General features: G+C 46.9%; 6 protein-coding genes across 6 annotated transcripts; 3 read left to right on the plus strand and 3 right to left on the minus strand.

Annotated features, from left to right (window-relative positions):
* The first annotated feature begins 555 nt into the window (after window positions 1–555).
* On the plus strand, window positions 556–1869 carry HD556DRAFT_1402761 (uncharacterized protein). The gene is made up of 8 exons (XM_041303863.1): window positions 556–611; window positions 680–745; window positions 807–1053; window positions 1104–1208; window positions 1273–1346; window positions 1407–1467; window positions 1526–1588; window positions 1641–1869. Exons 3-7 carry the CDS (start codon window positions 916–918, stop codon window positions 1586–1588), a joined length of 441 nt encoding a protein of 146 aa, XP_041155735.1. The 5' UTR covers window positions 556–611; window positions 680–745; window positions 807–915; the 3' UTR covers window positions 1641–1869.
* A 5533-nt stretch (window positions 1870–7402) lies between these two features.
* On the minus strand, window positions 7403–7895 carry HD556DRAFT_1402766 (uncharacterized protein). Its single transcript, XM_041303864.1, has 3 exons — window positions 7796–7895; window positions 7674–7737; window positions 7403–7621 (listed from the first exon to the last, which is right to left on the minus strand). The coding sequence occupies exons 1-3, from the start codon at window positions 7807–7809 to the stop codon at window positions 7523–7525; spliced, it is 177 nt and encodes a 58-aa protein (XP_041155736.1). The 5' UTR covers window positions 7810–7895; the 3' UTR covers window positions 7403–7522.
* Window positions 7896–8342: 447 nt separating this feature from the next.
* Window positions 8343–9068, plus strand: HD556DRAFT_1496842 (uncharacterized protein; the record flags this gene model as incomplete). The annotated part of the gene is made up of 4 exons (XM_041308900.1): window positions 8343–8523; window positions 8576–8664; window positions 8719–8784; window positions 8843–9068. Exons 1-4 carry the CDS (start codon window positions 8374–8376, stop codon window positions 9066–9068), a joined length of 531 nt encoding a protein of 176 aa, XP_041155737.1. The 5' UTR covers window positions 8343–8373.
* Window positions 9069–9336: 268 nt separating this feature from the next.
* On the plus strand, window positions 9337–11659 carry HD556DRAFT_1447747 (uncharacterized protein; the record flags this gene model as incomplete). The annotated part of the gene is made up of 9 exons (XM_041307326.1): window positions 9337–9588; window positions 9648–9664; window positions 9720–9899; window positions 9952–10078; window positions 10125–10339; window positions 10397–10550; window positions 10606–10740; window positions 10790–10935; window positions 10987–11659. 9 exons carry the CDS (start codon window positions 9337–9339, stop codon window positions 11657–11659), a joined length of 1899 nt encoding a protein of 632 aa, XP_041155738.1.
* A 2853-nt stretch (window positions 11660–14512) lies between these two features.
* HD556DRAFT_1402793 (uncharacterized protein) lies at window positions 14513–15766 on the minus strand. Its single transcript, XM_041303865.1, is given in 7 exon segments — window positions 14513–14552; window positions 14565–15012; window positions 15066–15125; window positions 15172–15387; window positions 15445–15457; window positions 15518–15616; window positions 15669–15766. The coding sequence occupies 6 exon segments, from the start codon at window positions 15677–15679 to the stop codon at window positions 14752–14754; spliced, it is 660 nt and encodes a 219-aa protein (XP_041155739.1). The 5' UTR covers window positions 15680–15766; the 3' UTR covers window positions 14513–14552; window positions 14565–14751.
* Window positions 15767–19460: 3694 nt separating this feature from the next.
* HD556DRAFT_852960 (uncharacterized protein) lies at window positions 19461–20927 on the minus strand. Its single transcript, XM_041311837.1, has 8 exons — window positions 20612–20927; window positions 20530–20562; window positions 20304–20476; window positions 20175–20257; window positions 19908–20117; window positions 19715–19850; window positions 19569–19665; window positions 19461–19500 (listed from the first exon to the last, which is right to left on the minus strand). Exons 1-8 carry the CDS (start codon window positions 20768–20770, stop codon window positions 19495–19497), a joined length of 897 nt encoding a protein of 298 aa, XP_041155740.1. The 5' UTR covers window positions 20771–20927; the 3' UTR covers window positions 19461–19494.
* Between the last annotated feature and the right edge of the window lie 975 nt (window positions 20928–21902).

Consider the following 21902-nt stretch of genomic DNA (forward strand, 5'->3'; position numbering starts at 1 on the left):
TAGTACTGGCAGCATATCGTGATAATGTCTGTTGTTGCATTACCCTCCTCACATCAGCAAGAAAATGACCTACTGCTAAGAATTGCTGACCCTTCGCCGTTGCGATATCGTCAGCTGAATAGTAAGAGTCCGTCTGCATTCGTTCGAGAAGTAAAAAAGGGATTTCGTGCACACCTCATGAACCTTCTTATCTCTTATGAGCATGAACTATGAACCCATCAAGATGGGGCCATAGATAGTACTCCCTTCGAATTGCAGTGGGGTTAACAAGATTACTAAATGTTGAACGTCAATATGATCATCAAGCACTGCATTGCAACTTCCAAGAGTACTGGTCAGTCTGATCTACCAAAGTAGATTGCTAATAAAGCCGCTTCTTCATCGAGAGATGCTGACACGCGATGGGTGCACCGGTGAGCATCTGCGAGAACGCTTGATAGGCAACTTGTGCCAAGTCCGGAGGAATATGATGTGCGGTAGTAGTAGTAAGAGACCGAAAGAAGTAATGGAGTGTAGCGGCAAACAAGTCAAAATAGAGAGATGAAGTACTTTGTGCTCCTATTTTTGGTCGTCTACTCTACACTCCGAGTCCGTACTAGCTCCCCCGACTCGTAAGTAGTTTTCTTTACTTGAATATGAAGAAGGAGAACGCCACGTTAAGTAACTTGCACCTATGGAGAAAGAAAGGGTGAAAACCAGCCTAATCGATACTACACATGCCAGGTCATTTTCAGAAGAAGTTTGTGTATGTGCTATTGTGGATTTTGACTGAGCTTGAACTCATGACTATCATCGATATCCCCCAGCATATAAAGCTTGTTGCCTTCGATGCTAACTTCCTAAGTTTCATCGATCGAAACATCTGCCAACCCTCAAGCTACTCATATACTTCAGCTCATAGCGCATCTTACTACTATGCTGAGCGGCACTCGCAAGATCTTTAATGTCATGTATCCCAACCAGGTCATTGACTTGCAACAAGGCGGCAGCACTGATGGCACTCCTATTACCGGCTATGCCTACGATGCCAATGGCACAAACCAGCACCAGCGTGTCAGTGTTCATTCTTTGACTCAGAGTGCGCAAGCTCACAATCAGCGTAGTGGTTCGTGCAAGTCCTCGAGATGGATGCAGAAGGCAATAACATCACTGTCAAATTGACCAACAACGGAAACGGAATATATATGAGGGCTGAGCAAGAGACTCTTGTAAGAAATCTCATGTTTGCTACCATAATGTACTGCTGTGACGTACATTTCTTTGAATTTACAGGGCCGAGAGCTCTTCGGCAGCCACATCGCCACGAAGTGGACGTTGGTCAAACAGAATGACATGGGGCAATACATGTGAGTAATACGGCTGATAACTGTAACCCATCCTCGTACGAGTTACTTATCTCCGCACAGGATCCAAGCCCAGGAAGGGGAATTGGTTTGCGTGCTTGAGAACGGCGAGAATTCAACCCCGGTATGCCTTCAAGCTCATTATGTGCCAGACAGAGTAACCCACGATTCGTATTTGGTAGATCACGCTCGCTGTCCCAGATGACGGTGACAACAGCCAGCTTTGGACGTTGTCGGACACCTAAGTGAAACTGTAGCCTGTATTTGCTTTCAAAGTGACTGACAACACCTTATTAGTCCCGTATCTTTTGCTCTGTTTTCAGCATCCTCCTGTGTGCCATGACTACTTCCCCACTCATTCTGTTGTTGATTCCTTGGTTCCTCCCGTCCTCGTTGTTCCAGATCAAGAACTTCCCGATGATCGAAGCTTTATTGTGTCGATTTGCGTTTTAGGTATTTTTGTGCCGCGTGTTTGTAAATTGCCAGCTTTTTCGTCCTTGTCTGTCACGCCGCCCTTTCTGTTGGCAAATCGTGAAGGTCACGAATAAGTGAAAATAAACAAAAATGAATTTTCATTTTTGCAACTCGTGACTATGAGAGGTACTATGCAAACTATAGTGTTATCGTTCCGTTCATCATCGATGCATCAACATCCCCCGCCTCGTTGTGTTTTTGGATCCCCAATCACGATCATCATCAGATTTCTCTACTGAGATAAGCCCACCAAGCACTCAGTGCACTGCATCTTATGTAAATCTATGATCATGCACATTGCTTGTTACTGGTAAAATCAATCAAACTAAGCCCCCTGCGCACATGATTTGGACTCGGAGATGGCCCGTTCAATCTGTAATGGACACTGCACAACCTAGTTGGGGTCTGTTTCATTATCCTGTGCCTTCTGACTGACGCTGGAATATAATCAGATCCGGCAACAGTAGCTGAACTATAGCTATAACGACATTTTACGTCAAGATCTCACGGTGATAAGGCAAGCGGAGCCCCTCAGCTTCATCATGCACAGGGGACTCGGACAGGTTTTATTGCATATCAAGAGACAGCAGTACATGACACGGCAGTCCAGCGTCGCGAATCGATCTAACTTGGTTAAACCTGAGTAAGCCCCTCACGAATGGGACCATGTTAGCCTAGCCGCGATATCATATGCCGTTTCATCACCAAAATTCCCCAAGTCTGAACTTGCCTTATGCGGACATTTTCCCGCGCCACACACTTGTGAGAGCCGACGGTGTGATGACGTGTGATGGCAATGAGCTCGCACGTTGAACACCACTCCCTCAGACGTACAGCAGCACACTTGTGTGTTCCTAAGGTTCCCGTCAGTCTGACGTGCCTCTGGTAAGTTCAGATATTATTCATGCTCCCCAGATATGTCCTGATCTCAATCGGCCAGTTGGCCAACATGTCACATGCTGTGACACTTCTTCATGGCCCGGGACTCGCGGTTACTTAGTGCAGTGACCTTGCCCTTTCATCTCGCATTACCCTCATGCGGTCAGCTCAATAGACCCTCCGGTTTGAGTGCCACCACAAACTTGGGGATCTATTGTGCTTATTGCGTGACCAATGGCCATATTCAACTCGGAATGACAAGGTGAGTGATTCTCCGTTATTCATATTCTGAAGTTCTGTCTCTACATAAGGAACCGACCTTTCCTCTCCGCATGGTGACCTTATGGCTGCTGAATATCAGCTCCGACTTGGAACCTCAGCACTCCAAACCTGTGAGTTGATTCCCTGCCCTTCATATTCTCAAGTTTTCGTTGCAGGCTTTCGCCATGGACATTCCTACTTGCATTGGTTGTGGGAAATCTTACAAAACACAGAAACAGCTCTCCAAGCATGCCTCGCAATGCCAGCAGAACCGCGCATTCACCCTGGAGTCAGTTCTTGCAAAGCGGGAGAACAAACGAAAGTCGCAAGCCAGAGACAAGCTCCGCAATGCCAAGAAGTCTCGTTTACCTACCCCCGTTGTTGAGCAAGAACTCGACTACGTCGACCTTGATCAGAACATTCCGTTTGATGATCCTCAGGCTGCAGGGCCTTCAGGTCAGCCACATGATGTAGTAAGTTCATGACTGATTATATGCATGTATCGTAGTAATTTCTTTTAGGATGCACCTGTTGCAGGACCGTCAGCTCAGGCACTTCCGCCCACCCCACCTCCACCCATTACTTCAAAACGTTCGGGGCGTGCTATCCGCATGCCTCGACGGTTCATCGACTATCTTCCTGGCTCAGATATACCCCTGGCACACATGCCACGGCAACAACCCGAGTATCACCCATCTCCTCCACGACCTCCATCTGAGCCTTCTCTCGATGAGCAGCCATTGGCCAAACCATTCGAGACCGAGCCAGATTCCATGGGCTTATATCGAATCTACCCTACGCACCCCACATTCATTCCTCCGAACGACTCATCTCTAGTTAATCGAACAGATGCACCAACACTAGATGGAGAACGAGCAGAGTCATCCGATGTGCATGCATCTACAGGATTTGCACCACCCGATGTGGATATAGATCATATTTTCGATCCGTTTACCAATCCGACGTGTGGGTTGATGATGACCTGGCGCTACACTGGAACTAATGACAAGTCCGATGCTGAAGTTAACCGACTATCTCACTTCCATCAGCACCCAGCCTTCAAATTGCAAGACCTGCTTGGCTTCAACTGCGCTCGTGAGTCCAAACTGATGGACAAATATCTACAAGATAAGACAAATCCACTGCGAGAAGAATTTGGCTGGCGTCAGTCAACAGTCAGAATACGCCTTCCGAAAGAACGACAGACATGGCCATCTGAGAAGGATGCACCAGAACTTGAGGTGCCAGGCATTTATCACCGCTCGATAATGTCAATCATCCGCTCAACGTTCGAGGACGACATTGCCAAGACATTCCACATGACTCCCTATTCCGAGTACTGGAAGGTCTCTGACACCAAAACAGTCCAAGTTTTCTCCGAAGCGTACTCCTCACCTGCCATGCTCGATGCCTATGCCGAGATCAATGCCTTTCCTCGTGAGCCAGATGACGACCTCGAACGTGTGCTGGCCCCTCTCATGATGTGGTCTGATGCGACCCATCTTGCCAGTTTCGGAGACGCCTCGCTATGGCCATTCTACCTGTACTTTGGCAACCAATCTAAGTACACCCGAGGAAAACCAACATCTTTTGCGTGTCACCACCTCGCCTACATTCCCTCGGTATGTTTTATCTTCATTACTGTTTATATGGCAGTTGAGTTATATATATTACAGCTCCCCAACAATCTTCAAGAAATATATGTTGACATATTTGACGAAGCCACAACAGACCAGGTCCACACATTCCTTAAGCGTGAACTCGTCCAAGCGATCTGGAAGCTGTTGCTTGATGGTGACTTTATGCACGCCTACGAGCATGGTGTAGTCATTCATTGTAGTGATGGAATCACACGGCGCGTTTTTCCTCGATTTTTTTCGTATTCTGCAGATTATCCTGAGAAGTGCGTCTAAGTTTTTCTTTAATTGTTGTGCTTAGTAGCTTATTGTACTACTAGGGTTCTTCTTGCAACCATCAAGTTTTTAGGCAACTGTCTATGCCCACGCTGCCTCGTCAAGAAAGCTAATGTCCCTGATATGGGCACCAAGCTTGATATGAAATGCCGAGAGACTAGGCAACGGGTGGATAATGAACGGCGCCGACGTCGTGTAGAAGATGCTCGCAAACTTATTTTTCAAACAGGTGCATCTGTTGATGGTGCTCGTGTCAAAGCGCTTCTCAATGCTGAATCTTATGTTCCTGTTCGTGTGAGTGTTTGTCTTTTCCGTGCATTCTCACATTGATACTCAATGAACCAACATAGAATGCATTTTCAGTTCAGCTCGCACCATTCGACTTCAATGTGTTCATGATGTTTGTGATTGATCTACTGCACGAGTTTGAACTTGGCGTTTGGAAGGCCATCTTTATTCACTTATTGCGCATTCTCCATGCTCAAGGTGGTACAGTGATTCAGGATCTAAACGAACGGTGAGTAATTACATTCATAGCCTTTTGCTAATCTAACATGTGATTGAAGCTACCGAATGATCCCCACTTTCGGCCGTGGCACTATTCGACGATTCCATACAAATGCTTCAGCTATGAAGCGACTAGCAGCTCGAGATTTTGAAGATCTTCTCCAGGTAATTCGATAGAATTGTTTGTGCGTCGTGCTTATGATATTATGTAGTGTGCTCTTCCGGTTTTCGAGGGTCTCCTACCAGGACTTCACAATTCAATGGTCTTGGACCTACTTTTTGATTTAGCAGTGTGGCATGCTTTTGCCAAGCTCCGCTTGCACACTGATGATACACTTTCGCTCTTCGACCATGCTACAGTTATTCTTGGAAAGACAGTCCGGAATTTTCAGAATAGTACATGTATGCACTACCATACTACTGAACTTCCCCAGGAGTACGCAACACGAGGACGACGCGAAGCTGCTCTGAGTGCCAAGCAAGGTCTACTTTCGAAGCAAAAGGGGAAGGGAAAGTCATCTGGCCCAAAGGTCAAGAACCTTAACCTTCAGACATACAAGTACCATGCGCTCGGAGACTATCCCAATACGATCCGACACATGGGAACAACAGATAACTATTCAACACAACCGGTGAGTGCTACAATTAACTTTTGAATTAGTGCTTAGTGGTGTTCTCCTAGGGTGAGCTGCAGCACCGACGTGCTAAACGCTGGTATCCTAGGACACCAAAGAACAAGAAGACGCTGCTGAAGAATATGGTGGTTCAAGAGGCACGAACTCGTCTAATTGCAAAGATCAACACTCAAGTGGGTAGGGTCATTGCTGTACGCTTGGGGCAGTCAAGACGACAACGACAACGAACATCCCCCTCCGATCACTATCACATCTCGAAATATCCCAGGGCATCACACGACCTTACTGGCTGGTTGAGTGATCTTGAAGACGATGATCCTGCTAAAATGGTCTATTTTTTGCATACATGCTTGTATATGTATTGACAATGCTCCCTTCAGAACTTCATCCCCCGGCTCAAAGATCATCTCCTTGCTCGTCTCCGAGGTATTGAATATTCAGGCGATGAACACGACTTTTCCAATTCAGACCGAGACCTCATTATCCTGGCAAACAACAAGATTCACGAGCATAGTATTTTACAGATCAATTACACGACCTACGATCTAAGAAGGGAACAGGATTGTATTAACCCTCGAACTCGAGCTGATTTAATGGTCCTCTCACACGAGAATGATGAGGAAAAGCATCCTTACTGGTATGCTCGACTAATCCGCATATTTCACGTCAATGTTTGGTACTATGGTGGTGATAACACACCTTCGACCTCGAGGCGTATGGATGTTCTTTTCGTGCGCTGGTTTGGACGGGACGTGACCTTTCCAGCTGGTTTCTCAAACAAACGCCTGCATCGCATCGGTTTTATTACCAATGACACCAGCAATCCAGATGTTGATTCTGGCTGCTTTGGCTTTGTCGATCCTGATCAGGTGATTCGCGGAGTGCATTTGATTCCCGCCTATGCATACAAACGCACAAACCAGTATCTGGGACCTTCCTTTGTTCGACGTGAAGAAGAGGCTGATGACGACTGGCGATATTTCTATGTCAACATGTAAGTCAGGTGTTTTATTCTCAGGACAATATCTCACCTCGATTAAATAGATTTGTAGACCGTGACATGTTCATGCGCTTCCGTGGTGGCGGGATCGGTCATAAAATTACCCGAGAATGGGATGAGTTCCTGCAGCGTGATGGCGCACCTGATCAACAGGACACTGCCGCAAGTGACGATGAAGATCTTGATATAGAGGGTGCCGAGGGAGATCTAGAAGAGGAGCTTGTTGAGTTTGACAAAGATGAGGATGACAGGGAAACAGATGACGAGGAGGAGGATGACGAGGAAGATCCAGATAGAGTCATTCCAGACTCAGACGAGGAGCTAGATGATGATGTCCTTGCTCAGGCAGGATACGGTGCGCTGTAGTTGAAAATAATGATTTGATGATTTAGCTGTGTCTACTACAAATGTGCGTGTCGTAGAAATAATAGAGATGTAAATCGGTGCAGGGAGGCAAGATACAACTAGAAGATCACATCATTACCGTCCATAGTCATATTCAAATAAGGATCAAAAGCAGGTCCAATAGCAAGCATGATTCAAGCAGAGGGTCTTCTTGCTTGTAGCGTACGAGCTTGAGAGTGGCTGGGTATGCCGTGGCCTGCGATCCTGATAATAAATGTTATAAGGTTATGAGACAAAGGCGCAACGGCTCGCGCACTTCATCACCAAAACCGCACATACGGGCATGCATAGGGTGTTGTACTACTTCAAGGGAATAATGCCTGATGATCATTAAAGGTTAAGAAGAATGGCGGACAACTCGGGACATAATTGACTGACTTTCGGCCCACCATTGTCCCCGTTGCTCGATGTCTGCATCAGAATCTTGACGAGGTTGATGATCAATGTTGGAGCGGTTATTTGACTTTTGAATCTTGAAAGTTTGCAAGATGTGAGGGCAAGGGTGTGATGCGGTATAGGGGAAGGAGAAAGGCACTTGTATGAAATCGGGTTGTCTGCGGACAATTTAGACTCGAGGTCGCGCTAAAGGAGAACTGTAAATGTAGTGAGCGCATTGTGACTAGGGTAGGGTTAGGAATATGCACCTTCAAGGCGTCACCTCCCTCATGAGGGCGCCTAAGACAAGAATATACGCCAGATCATAGGTGCTGGCGCGCCGACCTCCAGCACAGCCAGCACCTCCCAGGCGCATAAGTGAAAATTGTGAATGAGGATATGAGTGCATAAGTCAATGGTACAAAACAAGTTCGGACTTCCCGTTTCGAAAGTCACGTGACTTTCAAAGTCAGTCGGCATTTTCCAGAAATAAACAAAGCGTGAATAACGCGTCGATCTTTGCTTAGCGCTTATCTCTTATACCAACACCATTAATTTCAATCGTTTGACACGTCTGTATAATGCTCATCACTAATACTGAAGATCACCTCGACCTGGCCAATAGGACGTCATTTTTCCACGACAATGTCGTCGTGTTGGAGATCGACAATATGCTGTCTGGATGGCCGACTTATACCCTCGATTTTACACCGGAACACCCGGGCCCATTGGTATGTGTCTTCAATATATTTGAATTTCTTAGTACTGACATTGATACTATAGAAAATTATACTACGGTTGAAGGATGCTGTAGAGTTCAGGATGATCGAAGATAAAGATAGCGATGACGAAGCTGATGAACAAGCCAAGAGGTATTTTTTCGCTTCTTATTAACTTGAATGTACTAACATATTCTGACTTTGTAGTGAATCACAGCCTGTCGCTGAGGATCCAGACACTACGATGGTCTGTGAGCCAACACCGGCGTCCAGGTAAGGTTTTTTTTGATCCATTATTGTGACATTGGCTCAGCTCTTATGGTGCTTGCAGGGACTCAAACATGCCTCAGCGCATCAGCGCAAAGCCTGTTGTGCTGCATGTCATCCCCACGGATCCTCCCAGCATCGTCCATATACGGAAGAAATTCCAGGACGAGCATGACTATACATGGCCTCCCTGCCGTGGGTTCAGGGAAAGCTCTACCACAACGCGAATCACTCAGATTGATGCACTCATGACCTTACCCGCAGCTGTAGAAGCCTTAAAGCTCGATTAGTTAGACTAATTTTTTTTCTTCGTGCACTGTATCACTCTTTCGCAGCACAATATTGCAGGTTATCGTGTTTCATCGCTGTCGTGTTTACTTTCATGGACTAATAGTAACGTAAATCACTCGAGTTGTAACTGTAGTATTAATTTTGTACTTCTTGTTGCGCATATAATCACTGTTGACAATGGCAGATTCACGTTAACATGTACAAATAATGATTAAATGATCGTTCATTGCTTAATGTTAACATTTAACGTTGTAACCCTTAACCATCATGTCTTCACATCGTCGTCCTGGCGTGGCGTCGAGCTCCTCTGACCCCCCTGACTCAGATTCAATCTATGCGCGTGGTTCTTCAGTAACATCATTCGATTCTTCTCCCCAACCTGTCAAAATTGGGAAGCGCAAGTCAACATCAGAGCCATCGAAATCCAGCAAACGGAAACGCAAGGCTCCAGAAAATAGTGGAGAAGAGCTCGAAATACACGATGTCAAGGCTAAGGCATCTAAACGTCCACGATTGCAAGTTTTTTTCACTTATATGCACGCATATATTGACTGATATCGCATATTAGCCATAGAAAGGATAATCGCAAGGAAAAGTAAGTTTCTTTAATACTTGAGACATTGATTCTGATAAGACTCGAACATCTGAAGGGGTGCTTTAACTCCACGGGACCAATGTCTTCACTTTGCTCGGTGGATCCCTCGAGGGATCGACATGTTTTGCATCCTCAAGGACATCTTTCGCATTGCACCCATCATCGAGGATGCACGTGCTCACTTGGATGATGACTCCGACGCAGATGACATGCACGATACTCTCTTAGCTAACATGTAAGTGATATTTTTTGCGTTTCGTGACTTTATTACTGCTAACAGTGACTAGATCCAAAGATACGCAGGACCAGATGCTCCGGACGTTCAAGAAGATCATTACAGGTGCCCCTTACCTTCAAGAACTCATAAGAGGTGGTCGCAAAAAATCGGATGAACTGCAGGAGATCCTTGACGAGGTATGTGCGCATATATGCACCTTTCAGTTGACTAATGATCAAACAGATGCAATATTTGATTGGACAGGTGCGATCCGAAGATGCGGCTCATCTGAAAAGGAGCATTGCACGTTATGCAGTGTTTAATGGAAAAGGTCTGGTGCCGCCCGTCTTCCCTGATACCAAAGAATCGCGTGCACAGATGGGTCTCAACCACCCTCAACTCGCTCGCATGCTATGCCCCATAAAGTTTCTTTCAGAGTATCAAACGGACCCATCAGCGTACGTACTACATTATACTTTTTTCTGTATTTCTATGAACTAACATCGCCTAACCAGCACAAAAGCCAAGCTTGAGGCTGGCACTATCAAGATGGATGCACGAGCTTGGCCTGCCCTGATGTATAGGGCTGGAGCCACTGGAGTCGCTGGGGAGGACTTCGACATAACAAACGTACAGGACGGCCTTTTCGAAGGATTCCTCATTGAACGTGTGAGTTTCCGTATACTGGTATTCATGACAGGAACTCACTGGCACATTATTCAAGGTAATGAAACATATACTCACCGGCCCCTCATCTGCACTCGCTGGAGACGACTTTCATGTCTCAAACTCTTGCAATGCGGTACTTCACAGAATGATGGCTGTGGAAGCTGAAAACGTCGCTTATTCAGCTGTCCAGGTGAGTTATTCCCTTGAAGGCGATATACTGATTCATTCATTTTCTATAGGCACGCTCTGCAATTACCTCTCGTGACAAGTGGTCCACGGACGATGGAAATTTCTCATATCGAAAATTCTATTACAGAATTATCGACGTCATTCGCAATCCACCGGACAAAGCATGGGCTATGGCGACTCTGCAACATTATAACCTGTATGTCAAAATTTTATAGTAGTACATGCACTGATTGTTTTACTTTTTAAGGAAACTATTCAAAGACAAGGCTGGACGTGCTGCTGCCCTCTCGACCTCTGCAACCTCTGATGTCGGAGAGCCGGACGAGGACGAGGACGACATTGCGCTGATGCGCAAACAGTTTGCCCTTCGATCTGCGAATCCCTCGAGTGTAGCGAAACCTGTCTCAACTCCTCCTGTTCCAGCAAGTTCTGAGATGCTTCCCCCACGGCTGCGCTCGACCAAGGTCACAAGCCCGCCTGTTTCGCCTTCTCCAGAGCCACCCTCACCTGCTCCACCCACTCCCAAGCCACGTCCCATTCCTAAGCCACGTCCCATTGCGAAGGCGCGACTGGAAGCTCCAAAGTCACCTGCACCAAGTCCACCCACCCCCAAGGAACGTCCTGCTGTGGAGGCACAAGCTCCGAGCTCACCTTCACCTGCTCCAAGTCCACCCACTCCCAAGGCATGTCCTGTTCCCAAGGCACGTCCTGTTCGTAAAGCCCCATCCGAGGAATCCACACCACTTCCCCGCAAAAAGGGAAAGGTGGCCCCACCAGAAAGCCCACTTACAGAATCCGAACCGTCGGATGAGGAGGTTGAGACTCCAGTTCGAAGATTGCCTCGGCAAGCTCGACCAAAGGCCGGCCGCAAGACTGCCGCATCCGCTAGCGCACCAAAGAAAAAGAAGGGAAGAAAATGACCTGTAATGATTTTCCATTGTCTCGTCATTGACACTGATTTTCTCACCTAGTGTGTGTCTCATACTACCGCATCTGCCTCACTCCACGTCGCTGTTCGTCGTTGCATGTTTTGCTCTTTTCGCATGTCATCCTACCTCTAGAGTCCTTCTGTCATGGGACGCTTTGGCGCATGGGCGCACTTAGATGTACTTTTAGAACCTGCTCTGTCCTTGTAATACATTACTGCAATGAAATGGTCTTATCAGATTTTCTCGAGTGATCAGAACTTATCAGAACTTTCAACATATCAATGCTTCTAAGGTCACAAACTATGCTAAGGTGCGAGTTACCTACTCAACTTCCGTCATCTGGCCTGAAAAAGCTTTTATCAACCAGACCTTATATGTTTCTTTACCCGCCTTCCGTACGCTGATGCACCTGGTCCACCTTTTCTGACCTTCCGCATCCTGGCCAGCCCTTAGCAGCCCAGATCCGATTTGGGGAATTTTGGTGATGGACTGCAGTTATGTCATTTTTATAGCCTTTGAACCATCGTAGGGGAGTGGTGATCCTCATGAGCTTCCACATTTTACTGGATGTTGATGGTATGGAATACGGACGACGCTAAACTTTGGAGGGATTATGTCATTCTCTAAGCTGCAGAGGGTGTATTATGGTGCGTTTCATGGTGCCTCACTGCTTGCCTCATTCAATAGACGCCCAGGATATCTAAGGCTGTTCGTGCCCACGCCTCCATCACTGTAATGCACTCACCCTATTGTCATACCCGCTGTCCTCAACAGTATGCACATCTGCAGTGCATACATGCGTGCGACTCTTGTCTTCGCAGCTTCCAAAATGTATCCCATTACATCAAATCGACCAGTCCGTGCTTTCCAGCGCTCGAATCTGACTGTCTATCTTGCATGAATACCGTTGTTTTTCGTATCTAGCAGCTACTCCAGCTTGTCACCACGTTACTCCTTCGAACGTATGTATATAGCTTACTGCAATATCACTTCTCCATCCAACAGACTCCCAAGATCCTTGTGTGCACAAGATGCAACCAAATTTCGTGGTACAGCCTCGGAATCCACTCACCATCGCCACACTGCTAATGGCCGCATCTCACTGCGATGCCCCTTCATATTTTTCAACACAACAACTGTCTTCAAGTTACACATCCGAAGCGTCTTGTCATCGTACGTTGTCTATCGGGAAAACCTGCGACTGCGGTTGCGCCGCTCTCATGATCTTTAACAACTCAACAGGGTGCGGTGCTTGAAACGAGCTTCGACATCTTGCTGGATGCTGACGATGTGGAGCACGGTCAAGGTAGACTTTGGAGGGATTGTGGGTGTCTTTCTTTAGGCTGCAGAGGTGCGTATATCATGCGTTTCTATATTGCTTCACCCCATTGACTTGCCTGGTGTTTCCTTAGACACCCAGTAATACGTGGATCCCATTCATCTCCCCAGGTGAATATGATCCCACCATACAGGAACCACGGTGGAAGTCATTGACTTGGCAGCAGGTCGGTGATGTCATCCATGCCACCATATGTTTATGCTGCTGGCATCTGATCGCTTCTGCATCTCACAACGTCTCACGAAGCAGCTGTCAGGTCGGCGAACCGTCGCCATCTTCCCGCACTCTATTTTGACGACTTGTGTAATATTCTCCACGAAAGTAATATCTTCAGCTGAGCTTTTGAGCTTTGATGAGATGGTCTTAGCGAGTGGCCTCTACCAAAGGGCACCCTGCTGGAGGGTACTTCACAAGTGCCGCTATCAAAGGTCCTTTTCTGTATGTACTTTGCCGCTGACTTCCGACCTCCTCGTCATCTTATCTCGCGAATGGCCGGTTTGCAGAAGGGTGCTTGAGACAATAAGGTGGAAATTAACGTAAGTTGGCATTCATTTCCATCTTCGTCTTCCTCCACATGAACACCTAAAGCATGAAATTCCTCGCTATAGAGGTTGGAAGAACTCTTTGAATACATGTGGAAAGCTGTGGCGACGTGAGTTGGACACATATGTCCAGGCGCTTGCACTGTCATCTTCAAGAAGGCGCTTATGATAACAGCCTCATGTCCTGGACGTCTATAGACACGAGGCAAGTCAATTCAGTATTAGATTCCTCTACCAAGCCCACATCAGCTTCTAGTAAAATGGGGCTCCTTATCACAAGCACCACGCCCGTCTGAACATTCGAAGATCACGGAGAAGGCATACACTATATCGCAGTGTTGAAGATAGGTGTCGTGTTGAAGAAGATTGAAGGGCCCTCGTGTATACACATCCCACTTCTCTCACGTGAACATTCGCTTTCTTCAGGGACTCTGGGTCGGATCCCAGCATACGGGGGTGAGATACATCAACTTATGTCAGATTCACACTCTTGAATTTTTTCATTGATATAAATATGATAGCACCCAGAATGCATGCCGCTACAGTATCTCTAGTGTCTTGATCATGTCCGGAATGGAAGAAAGATCTATGACTTGTGCAATAATATCATGATCTGACGCGATCCTCTTGCATTCTCCGCCGCGCTGATCCGCAAGCAAAAATGCACTGAAAGGTGAACAACCAATCGCAAGGCTCGATCGCTCAGTACTCAGTACTCAGTTCCGGATCGACCGACTCATCTGCTTCAGGAAACTCGTGAGGCGAAATCTGTAATGGAGACTCGGGCGCGGACCAATAACCTTCCTCGCTCTCTGTGTCGTCATCAGCGTCAGGCAGCTCTAGTATGTCTATGCGATACACACTGCCACATTTACGGAGATTGTTGGGATGGTTAACAATATATAGTCTACCATGACACTTTAATAAGTTCATCGGTTCAGTGATGCATGTCGCGAATGTAGCTGCCTGCGCTTTCACAATGATTGTCGATAATTCTGAAGGAGTCCAAAAGAATATCAGGTTTGAAAAGTTGAAAGTAAGTCATGATCATCATGATGTAAAAAGTAGGGCTTGCTAGTCAATTATAAAGGTCTATCTTAAGGATAAGAAATAACGACGGACTCGATCCCGCCTGGACGCTGATATCTATATGATCTATGGTATATGTTCCCCAGAAATGGTAAGCCACTCTCCGTTCTATTTCATGTTGATGCGAGAATCTTCAATGCTTCCTGGATCTTCGCCTCCTCCTGCGCCCATAGTGGAATAGGGATCCTATATGTATCTCCAACCCGGGCATATGATATATCGCCCACACGTCCGACGGGCTTGAACTTTGTGAGGTCGACGGCACCTCTGCCTGTGAGCATGTCTTTGCGCACGTGGAAGTACTTGACGTGCGCGAGGATGCGCGTGCTGTCGTGCTCGCCTGTGACCGGGTGGGTGATGTCTATCGATTGGTAGAGCTGTTGGGAGGCGACATTGTTAGCGAGCGGGCGAGCTAGGCGTGAGATGGAATTACCTCGCATTCCATGCTAAAAGCGCTTTCCTTGACGCGCGAGGCTCTTATTTTCACCTGAACATGTCGTTGTTAGCGCATATATCGTATCATGAAGGTGCACACATACGCATTTCTCCTTTGTCAGGCCGCTGAGAGTCCACTCGTCGACTTCGGGAGGAGCGTCTACGGCAGCTGCATTTGCGTTTTCGATAAACGCCTCGCTGATGATGTTCACAGCGAATCCTTGGCCATTCTTCAAGTTCCTGGTCGTATCTTTTAGGTGGCCCGCAGCGTTGCGGTTGATTCCGAATGAGATGACGGGCGGATAGTCTGTGACCTATGGGAAGAGGTCATTGAACCATGAGAGGGACGCGTTGTTTGTGGTATTACTCACTGTGTTGAACCAACTGGTGGATGCAAGCCAGGTAAGCGTGCAGAACGCAATAGATCATGAAAGTGTGTCTTACCTGAACGATGCCAGGTTCTCTACGCCATCCTCGCTGATCGTGGATACAATTGTCATGGGGCGTGGTGCGATGCCTGAATTCAAGAGCTTCCTAATATTGCTGTGGATTGCGGTCACGATCGCGTCTAATCAACAGGTGAAGGAGTACGTACGCCTTGTCCATTTCTGCTGTATTATAGACTTTCCACCCTGCAGATTCGCCTGCAAGCCAGTCTTTTCCAGCAGGGGTGGCGTCGACTTTCTGGCCGTACGTCCAGAATGGATTGGGTGATTGGGTGATGGTGGAGTAGGAGGTGGTATCGAATGGAGGGATGTACATGGTTAGTGAATGAGCTGGATGAAGACAGCAAGACTGACCCGTTTTTATAGTTACATGGTCGCAAATATCGAGACCAGTCTGAGGTCGAAGCGCTGATAACGGATGATGCTGACTGCAATTGGCTTACGAGGCTATTATAAGGACGCAAGTTATGGATGAACGACCTTGTCGCGTCCGTGATCGGATCAGTAGTGTCAGCTACTGGGATTTACAAATTACAAGTGCACCCCGGTAATTTGCGATTCGTTCGGAATGAATGACCCTCTTCCGTACATTCCATATTTGGATGTCCTTCTTGGTTGCTGAGCGTATTCTGTATCAGTCGCAAGGTGCAAAGGCCAACTCTCGGGTGTCAGGACGAGTCCCTGATTAACTTGGTCCAGTATTAGCTTCGTCCAGTAGCTTCGTCATAACGCGGAAATGCACATGGTTGACGGTTTGCCCGGCGCGTTAACGAAGAGTGCAGGAGTGCTTGCAGTCGAGTGCTGATCCACAGGAAGAATGTGTAGCACGGGTGTTTATGCAGAAGGTCGGAGATCGACGGGCTAGCATGGGATCCAGCAAGTAAAGACACACTGAGCTGGAATAAACATCTCTTTGCCATTCACATTGATAACAATGGCCCCACTATAGTCACGGGTAGAGGGCGTCTATACACTCTCATCATGTGTGACGTGCGGAAGAATGGATTCGATAAGAACCGCGCAGAGCAGTCGTAGTACATATACTTGATGGTGCGTCCCTTGTCATGACAATATTTCTCATATTGACAATCGCTCGTATCTAGCCCAAATCTAGCCTCTATTGCCTACTCACTCGGGCGCCACATCATGTCTTATACCTACGCTTCACGATGCTGTCCATACCTCGATACATCCATGTCATTTTCCGTCATCTTGGTTTTTTGTCCGATATCGTCGAGACAATAATACAATGCTTTGATTGCCTTCTGGATGATTTTTAGCAGTTCTAAATCTACCACGCTCTCGCAGATTTTTATGTTCATGACTTACTCCCCCGGGCTGCGTGCGGTCCTGACGAGCATCGACGATGTTGTCAGTCATCATGTCCGTGACAGTCCGTCCCCTTCAGCATTGGAGCATACCGAACCAGGTCTCGAATTCTCAAGCTCTCAAGATTGAAAATAAGAATGAATAGCGATCATTTGATGGGCGCGACTACATAGCACAAAACAGAACGCGGTATGATAAGTTCCGGAAAACGGGTGTTGAAACCCGATGTATTCTGCAGTGCCCAGCTGGCTCGGGCATCATCTACTCACTCCTTTGCTATCAAGTCCTTTGCTGCAGGTCATCAGTAAGCTTCGAATTTCAGGTTCACAGCAAGGTGAGGGACGTACACAAGCGATTTTCAAGGATGAAGTCAAGAATCTTCTTCTCTAGTTCCTCTCCGTCGTAGCCTTGACCAGAAATCTCTTTCGCTCCTTGCTCCACTACGACAGCTGTCGGAGATTTCAGGTAGTAGTCCACAGCAGACTCTATGAACTCCAAGTCCTCCGAGTCGTTCGCGAGAAAGGCGGAGTACTCGAGGACAATAATAGTAGCTACTCGTTGTCATTAAGACCACAAATGGTCATGCAGTGAGAAACTAACCGATGCCAGTCTGGACAATTATGTTCGCACCAGAAGTGAACATCGATCCCTTCGCGACCTGTGGCACACTCTTAAGTGCCGAGAATCAATGCAAAGGAAAACCAACCTACCAAAGGCTGAAGAACGATGAGAATATCATGTAGCCTGATTTCGGCCTAGCCACAGGTTGAAAGTGTCGGTATATGCATCAACTCCACAGAGCAAAGTACGTGCCTTCTACAGGAAAGGAATGACAGAATTATGAGGTGCCAAATTAATATACAAAGACGCACGTTCTATTTGATTGACGTGACGGTTGCGAATCATTAACCACCAAATTGTAGACAATGACTGCTGCGTTCAGGTAACTTACAAACTGTCAGGAGTTGAAACCAGATGAGTGTCACTATGTAATGGTGAAGATCTGGCATGCATGGACGTACGAGCTAAATAAGATTGCATATCAGCAGAGTACTATCATATCAGAAAGGATATGATTAACACACATTCTGCGAACACAATACACACGAGGAATGATGTGGCTAGAATCCTTAGCGATTGAAACACACTCACATCCTATAGAGTGAAACGGTCAGTCGAAATGATTGACACGGTTCACATTATGAGAGTCAGGTAACTCACGTTCTGCACAGGGCAATAAAATATGCAGGATGAGCGAACATGGCAAATAAATTATCAAGGAGGGATGCTCAACAAACTATGGATTATATGAGTAATGATGATCTGACTAGAATACAAAATGCTTACATCAGGCTATGAAAACGAGTCACCATAATGATATTATTCAGTATCATTTGAATACAGGATATGATCAAGACACCTACCAACTGCCAAAAAACAACAGAAGGATGTGAGAGCTGTTCACATGGGTTGCAGGGAGAAAACCATCCGGCACTTACCTCCTATCAACAGTTGATTGTCAGCACGGGTTAAGGATGACAGACAACGAAAGGTACATACTTTCTGTCAATAGATGGGCAGCAACAAGGCATCAGGATAATAGGAACTAGAGATAATCAAGGCACTTACCGCCTGTCGACAGGCGAGCAGCAGCGAGGAATGGGAACCGTGAGCACGGGTCAAGGACTAGAAACAATCAAGGCACTTACCCGCTGTCAACAGGCGAGCAGCAACGGGAGATGGGAATCATGAGCATATGCAGGGGACCAGAAACAATCAAGGCGCTTACAGACTGTCAACAGGCGAGCAGCAACGAGAGATGGAAATCATCAACACGGATCGAGGACTAGAAACAATCAAGGCACTTACATTCTGTCAACAGGCGAGCAGCAGCAAGAGATGGAGATCATCAGCACGGGTCGAGGACTAGAAACAATAAAGGCACTTACCCACTGTCAACAGGCGAGCACCAGCGAGGCATGGGGATCATCAGCGCAGGTCGAGGACTAGAAAAAATAATCAAGGTACTTACATTCTGTCAACAGATGAGCACCAGCGAGAGATGGGGATCATAAGCCCAGGTCGAGGACTAGAAACAATCAAAGCACTTACAGACTGTCAACAGGCGAGCAGCAGCGAGGGATGGGGATCATCAGCACGGTTGAGGACTAGAAAAAATAAAGGCACTTACATACTGTCAACAGGCGAGCAGCAGCGAAAGATGGGGATCATGAGCATGGGTTGAGGACAAGAAAAAAATCAAGCCACTGACATCCTGTCCACAGGCGAGCAGCAGCGAGAGATGGGGATCATGAGCACAGGTCGAGGACTAGAAACAATCAAGGCACTTACATACTGTCAACAGGCGAGCAGCAGCGAGGGATGAGGATCATGAGTACAGGTCGAGGACTAGAAACAATCAAAGCACTTACACGCTGTCAACAGGGGAGCAGCAGCGAGGGTTGGGGATCATCAGCACGGGTCGAGGACTAGAAACAATCAAGACACTTACCAACTTTCAACAGGCGAGCGGCCATAAGGCATTAGCGTTGTCCATACTGTTCGATATTCGTGACCCACAATCTTACCAGCTGTTATCGACGGGCAATTACAATCAAGGAAACATATATCAGAATGTCTTCATTTTCAGCACTTCAATGTTTACCATTTATGAGCACCATTGCAGGGGTATTGTCATACAGAATGAATCTTCGTCTTACTTTGAGATGCGGAAACCACTTAGCAATGTAATACTGGTAGACTTCATGATCGACCCGACGTAGCCCGGATTGCTGATGTGCGCGATCAACGATTGTTCTAGATGATGTTGGAACACAAATATGTGACTTGAAAATTTGCGGCTCACGCGACGGCACACTTGATACAAAGGTCCAGATTTGATTGTTGTGTCGACACCAAGCACAACCGCAACTCGTCGTTGTCCAGTGCGAAAGTCGTGCGTTCCAGTAGAGTGTCACAGTTTGTATTCGGCTTGTTCATATCTAGTACAGTCATTAATATCAACTTTGACAAAAGATAACTCAATCCAAACCACTTACTCTCCAAGCGCACATGAAACTTGGGACGTGTACGATTTTCAGGGTCGCACAACCGATCACAGACGCCTGTCTTAGTAAACAGTTCTTCGACACGTTGGGCGATCCTTTTTGAGCGTTCTTCTCCAGATACACCTTGTATTTCCTTCTTGATTTCTCCATACGCCACTGGACGCAGAGCTTCGAACTTGGTGAACACCGCAATCACGGGAACTGAAGATCGATCATTTAGTCCTAGCACGACAGGTGACAACGAAGTGACAAGCTCACCGTGCCCAGTGTCGCACTCAAAGAAGAATTTCTCCTCCGACCGCTGGAATGTCCGACAGGATTCGTCCATTGGAATACAATACCTGATGGCAATCAACAAGCGCAGAACGTCGAAAGGGAGTTACCTACCAGATAGCATGTATCCGCTCTTCCAATTTCGTCGCGTGCACACGCTGTGAGATAAATTTCTTCATGTCCTCAAATTCTTCTTCGGAACCCGCTTCGAAACCGCATGAGTCGTGAAAAAGGAAACCGGGATTACTCTTGAACACCATCTCGTTCGTGATGTCATTATTCCCACGCTGAGCATCCGTCAGCGCATGTACTATGCCCGCATGGCAGATGATGCGCGCACCTTGATCGTGGCAGTCACGACGGCAGCATCGGTCTACTCACACTTGATCAACGATAGACTCGTGCATGGCATAGATCATCACCTGCACCTTGTTTCCTTCGGCATCGTAAATTTCTGGTTCGTTTGTGGTGTTGCAGACCTTCTGAAGAATGGTTGTTTTTCCTGCGTTTGCTCTCCCTATGATCAGAACCCGAAAGCGCCCGATGCTTTCTCTGATCTCCTGGGCATCGATGGTCGCCATTGGAAAGTCTTGATGTGCGTCCTGGGGGTAGAGGTGATTTGGTTTATCGTGAAAGCTGTACTGTGGTACAGAAAGAGATCGTGGCAAGATATGATAGCGCACAAATACCTCTTATATATATGGCTTCGACACAACAACTACACACGGCATCTATCTCTCCTCTATCCGTGCATCAAGCAACTGATTATACCCTCGCAGACAAGAAGTTGCAACTGTTCAATCTTTCGTACGATAAAGCAGAAGGATTGCACAACAAATGGCGGATAATGTGAACGTTGATAGATATATGAGCTATAGCGAATAATCAGAATACGACGGAAATAACAGAATTTTGCTCTTCCCTACCCTTCTAGTTGAAAAACAGTCATGTCAGACATCTCTGTGGATGAAAGTGAGCTCAATTTTCTGAGGTCTTCCAGATGATTGATCCTTGCAACGTCTGAGAGCAAACAAGAGTATGTCGGGATGTAAGACACCCTCTGGAGTGGGTGACATCCCGTGGTGCTCGACAGGGTCTGGACGTTTGGAGTTCCCTCGGAAGATGGTGGTACGAACTAAGGGGCGACGGAGCAGTAGGTGGCTGAAACTCGAGCGTCGACCACCATGGTTGGAACTGAAGGAAAGGCCAGCCGTGTAGCTTGTATATTCATAGATAGCTTGGGGGAGGTTTGGTACACGTCCGCGGATGAGTCCGACTGTCCATCATAGTTTATAAATTGACGCATATATGGTCAAGTATCAAAGAAGACGTACCGGTCAACATCCGCGTGAATTCGGAGGGCTGGCGTGTCTTGCTGGATTACGACAAAATGCGCCCCAAGAATACTTTAATACTGACTCATGAGCAGAATGGACAAACTTCTTGTAGCCTCAAGAGTCGCAGTGGCATCCAGTTCTGTGCACTACCGTCTGACTGGGCCCTCGTTCGACTCTTCCCGCCCTGGTGCCTACTGTGATTAGTAATATTGTTCAAGCTGGCTCTCTCTCGGTTCATAGCAAGCTATCTGGCATCTTTCGACGGTATTGAGATCACATTGAGATCATATATAGCGTCAACTGTCGTGGTGTAAGTAATGAAATACGTGACCCTGCGCCTGGAACATACAAAATAGCATGCTTTGGCAAGAATACA

The sequence above is a fragment of the Suillus plorans genome (assembly GCF_016647745.1).
Source record: "Suillus plorans strain S12 chromosome Unknown HD556scaffold_67, whole genome shotgun sequence".
NCBI lineage: Eukaryota > Fungi > Basidiomycota > Agaricomycetes > Boletales > Suillaceae > Suillus > Suillus plorans.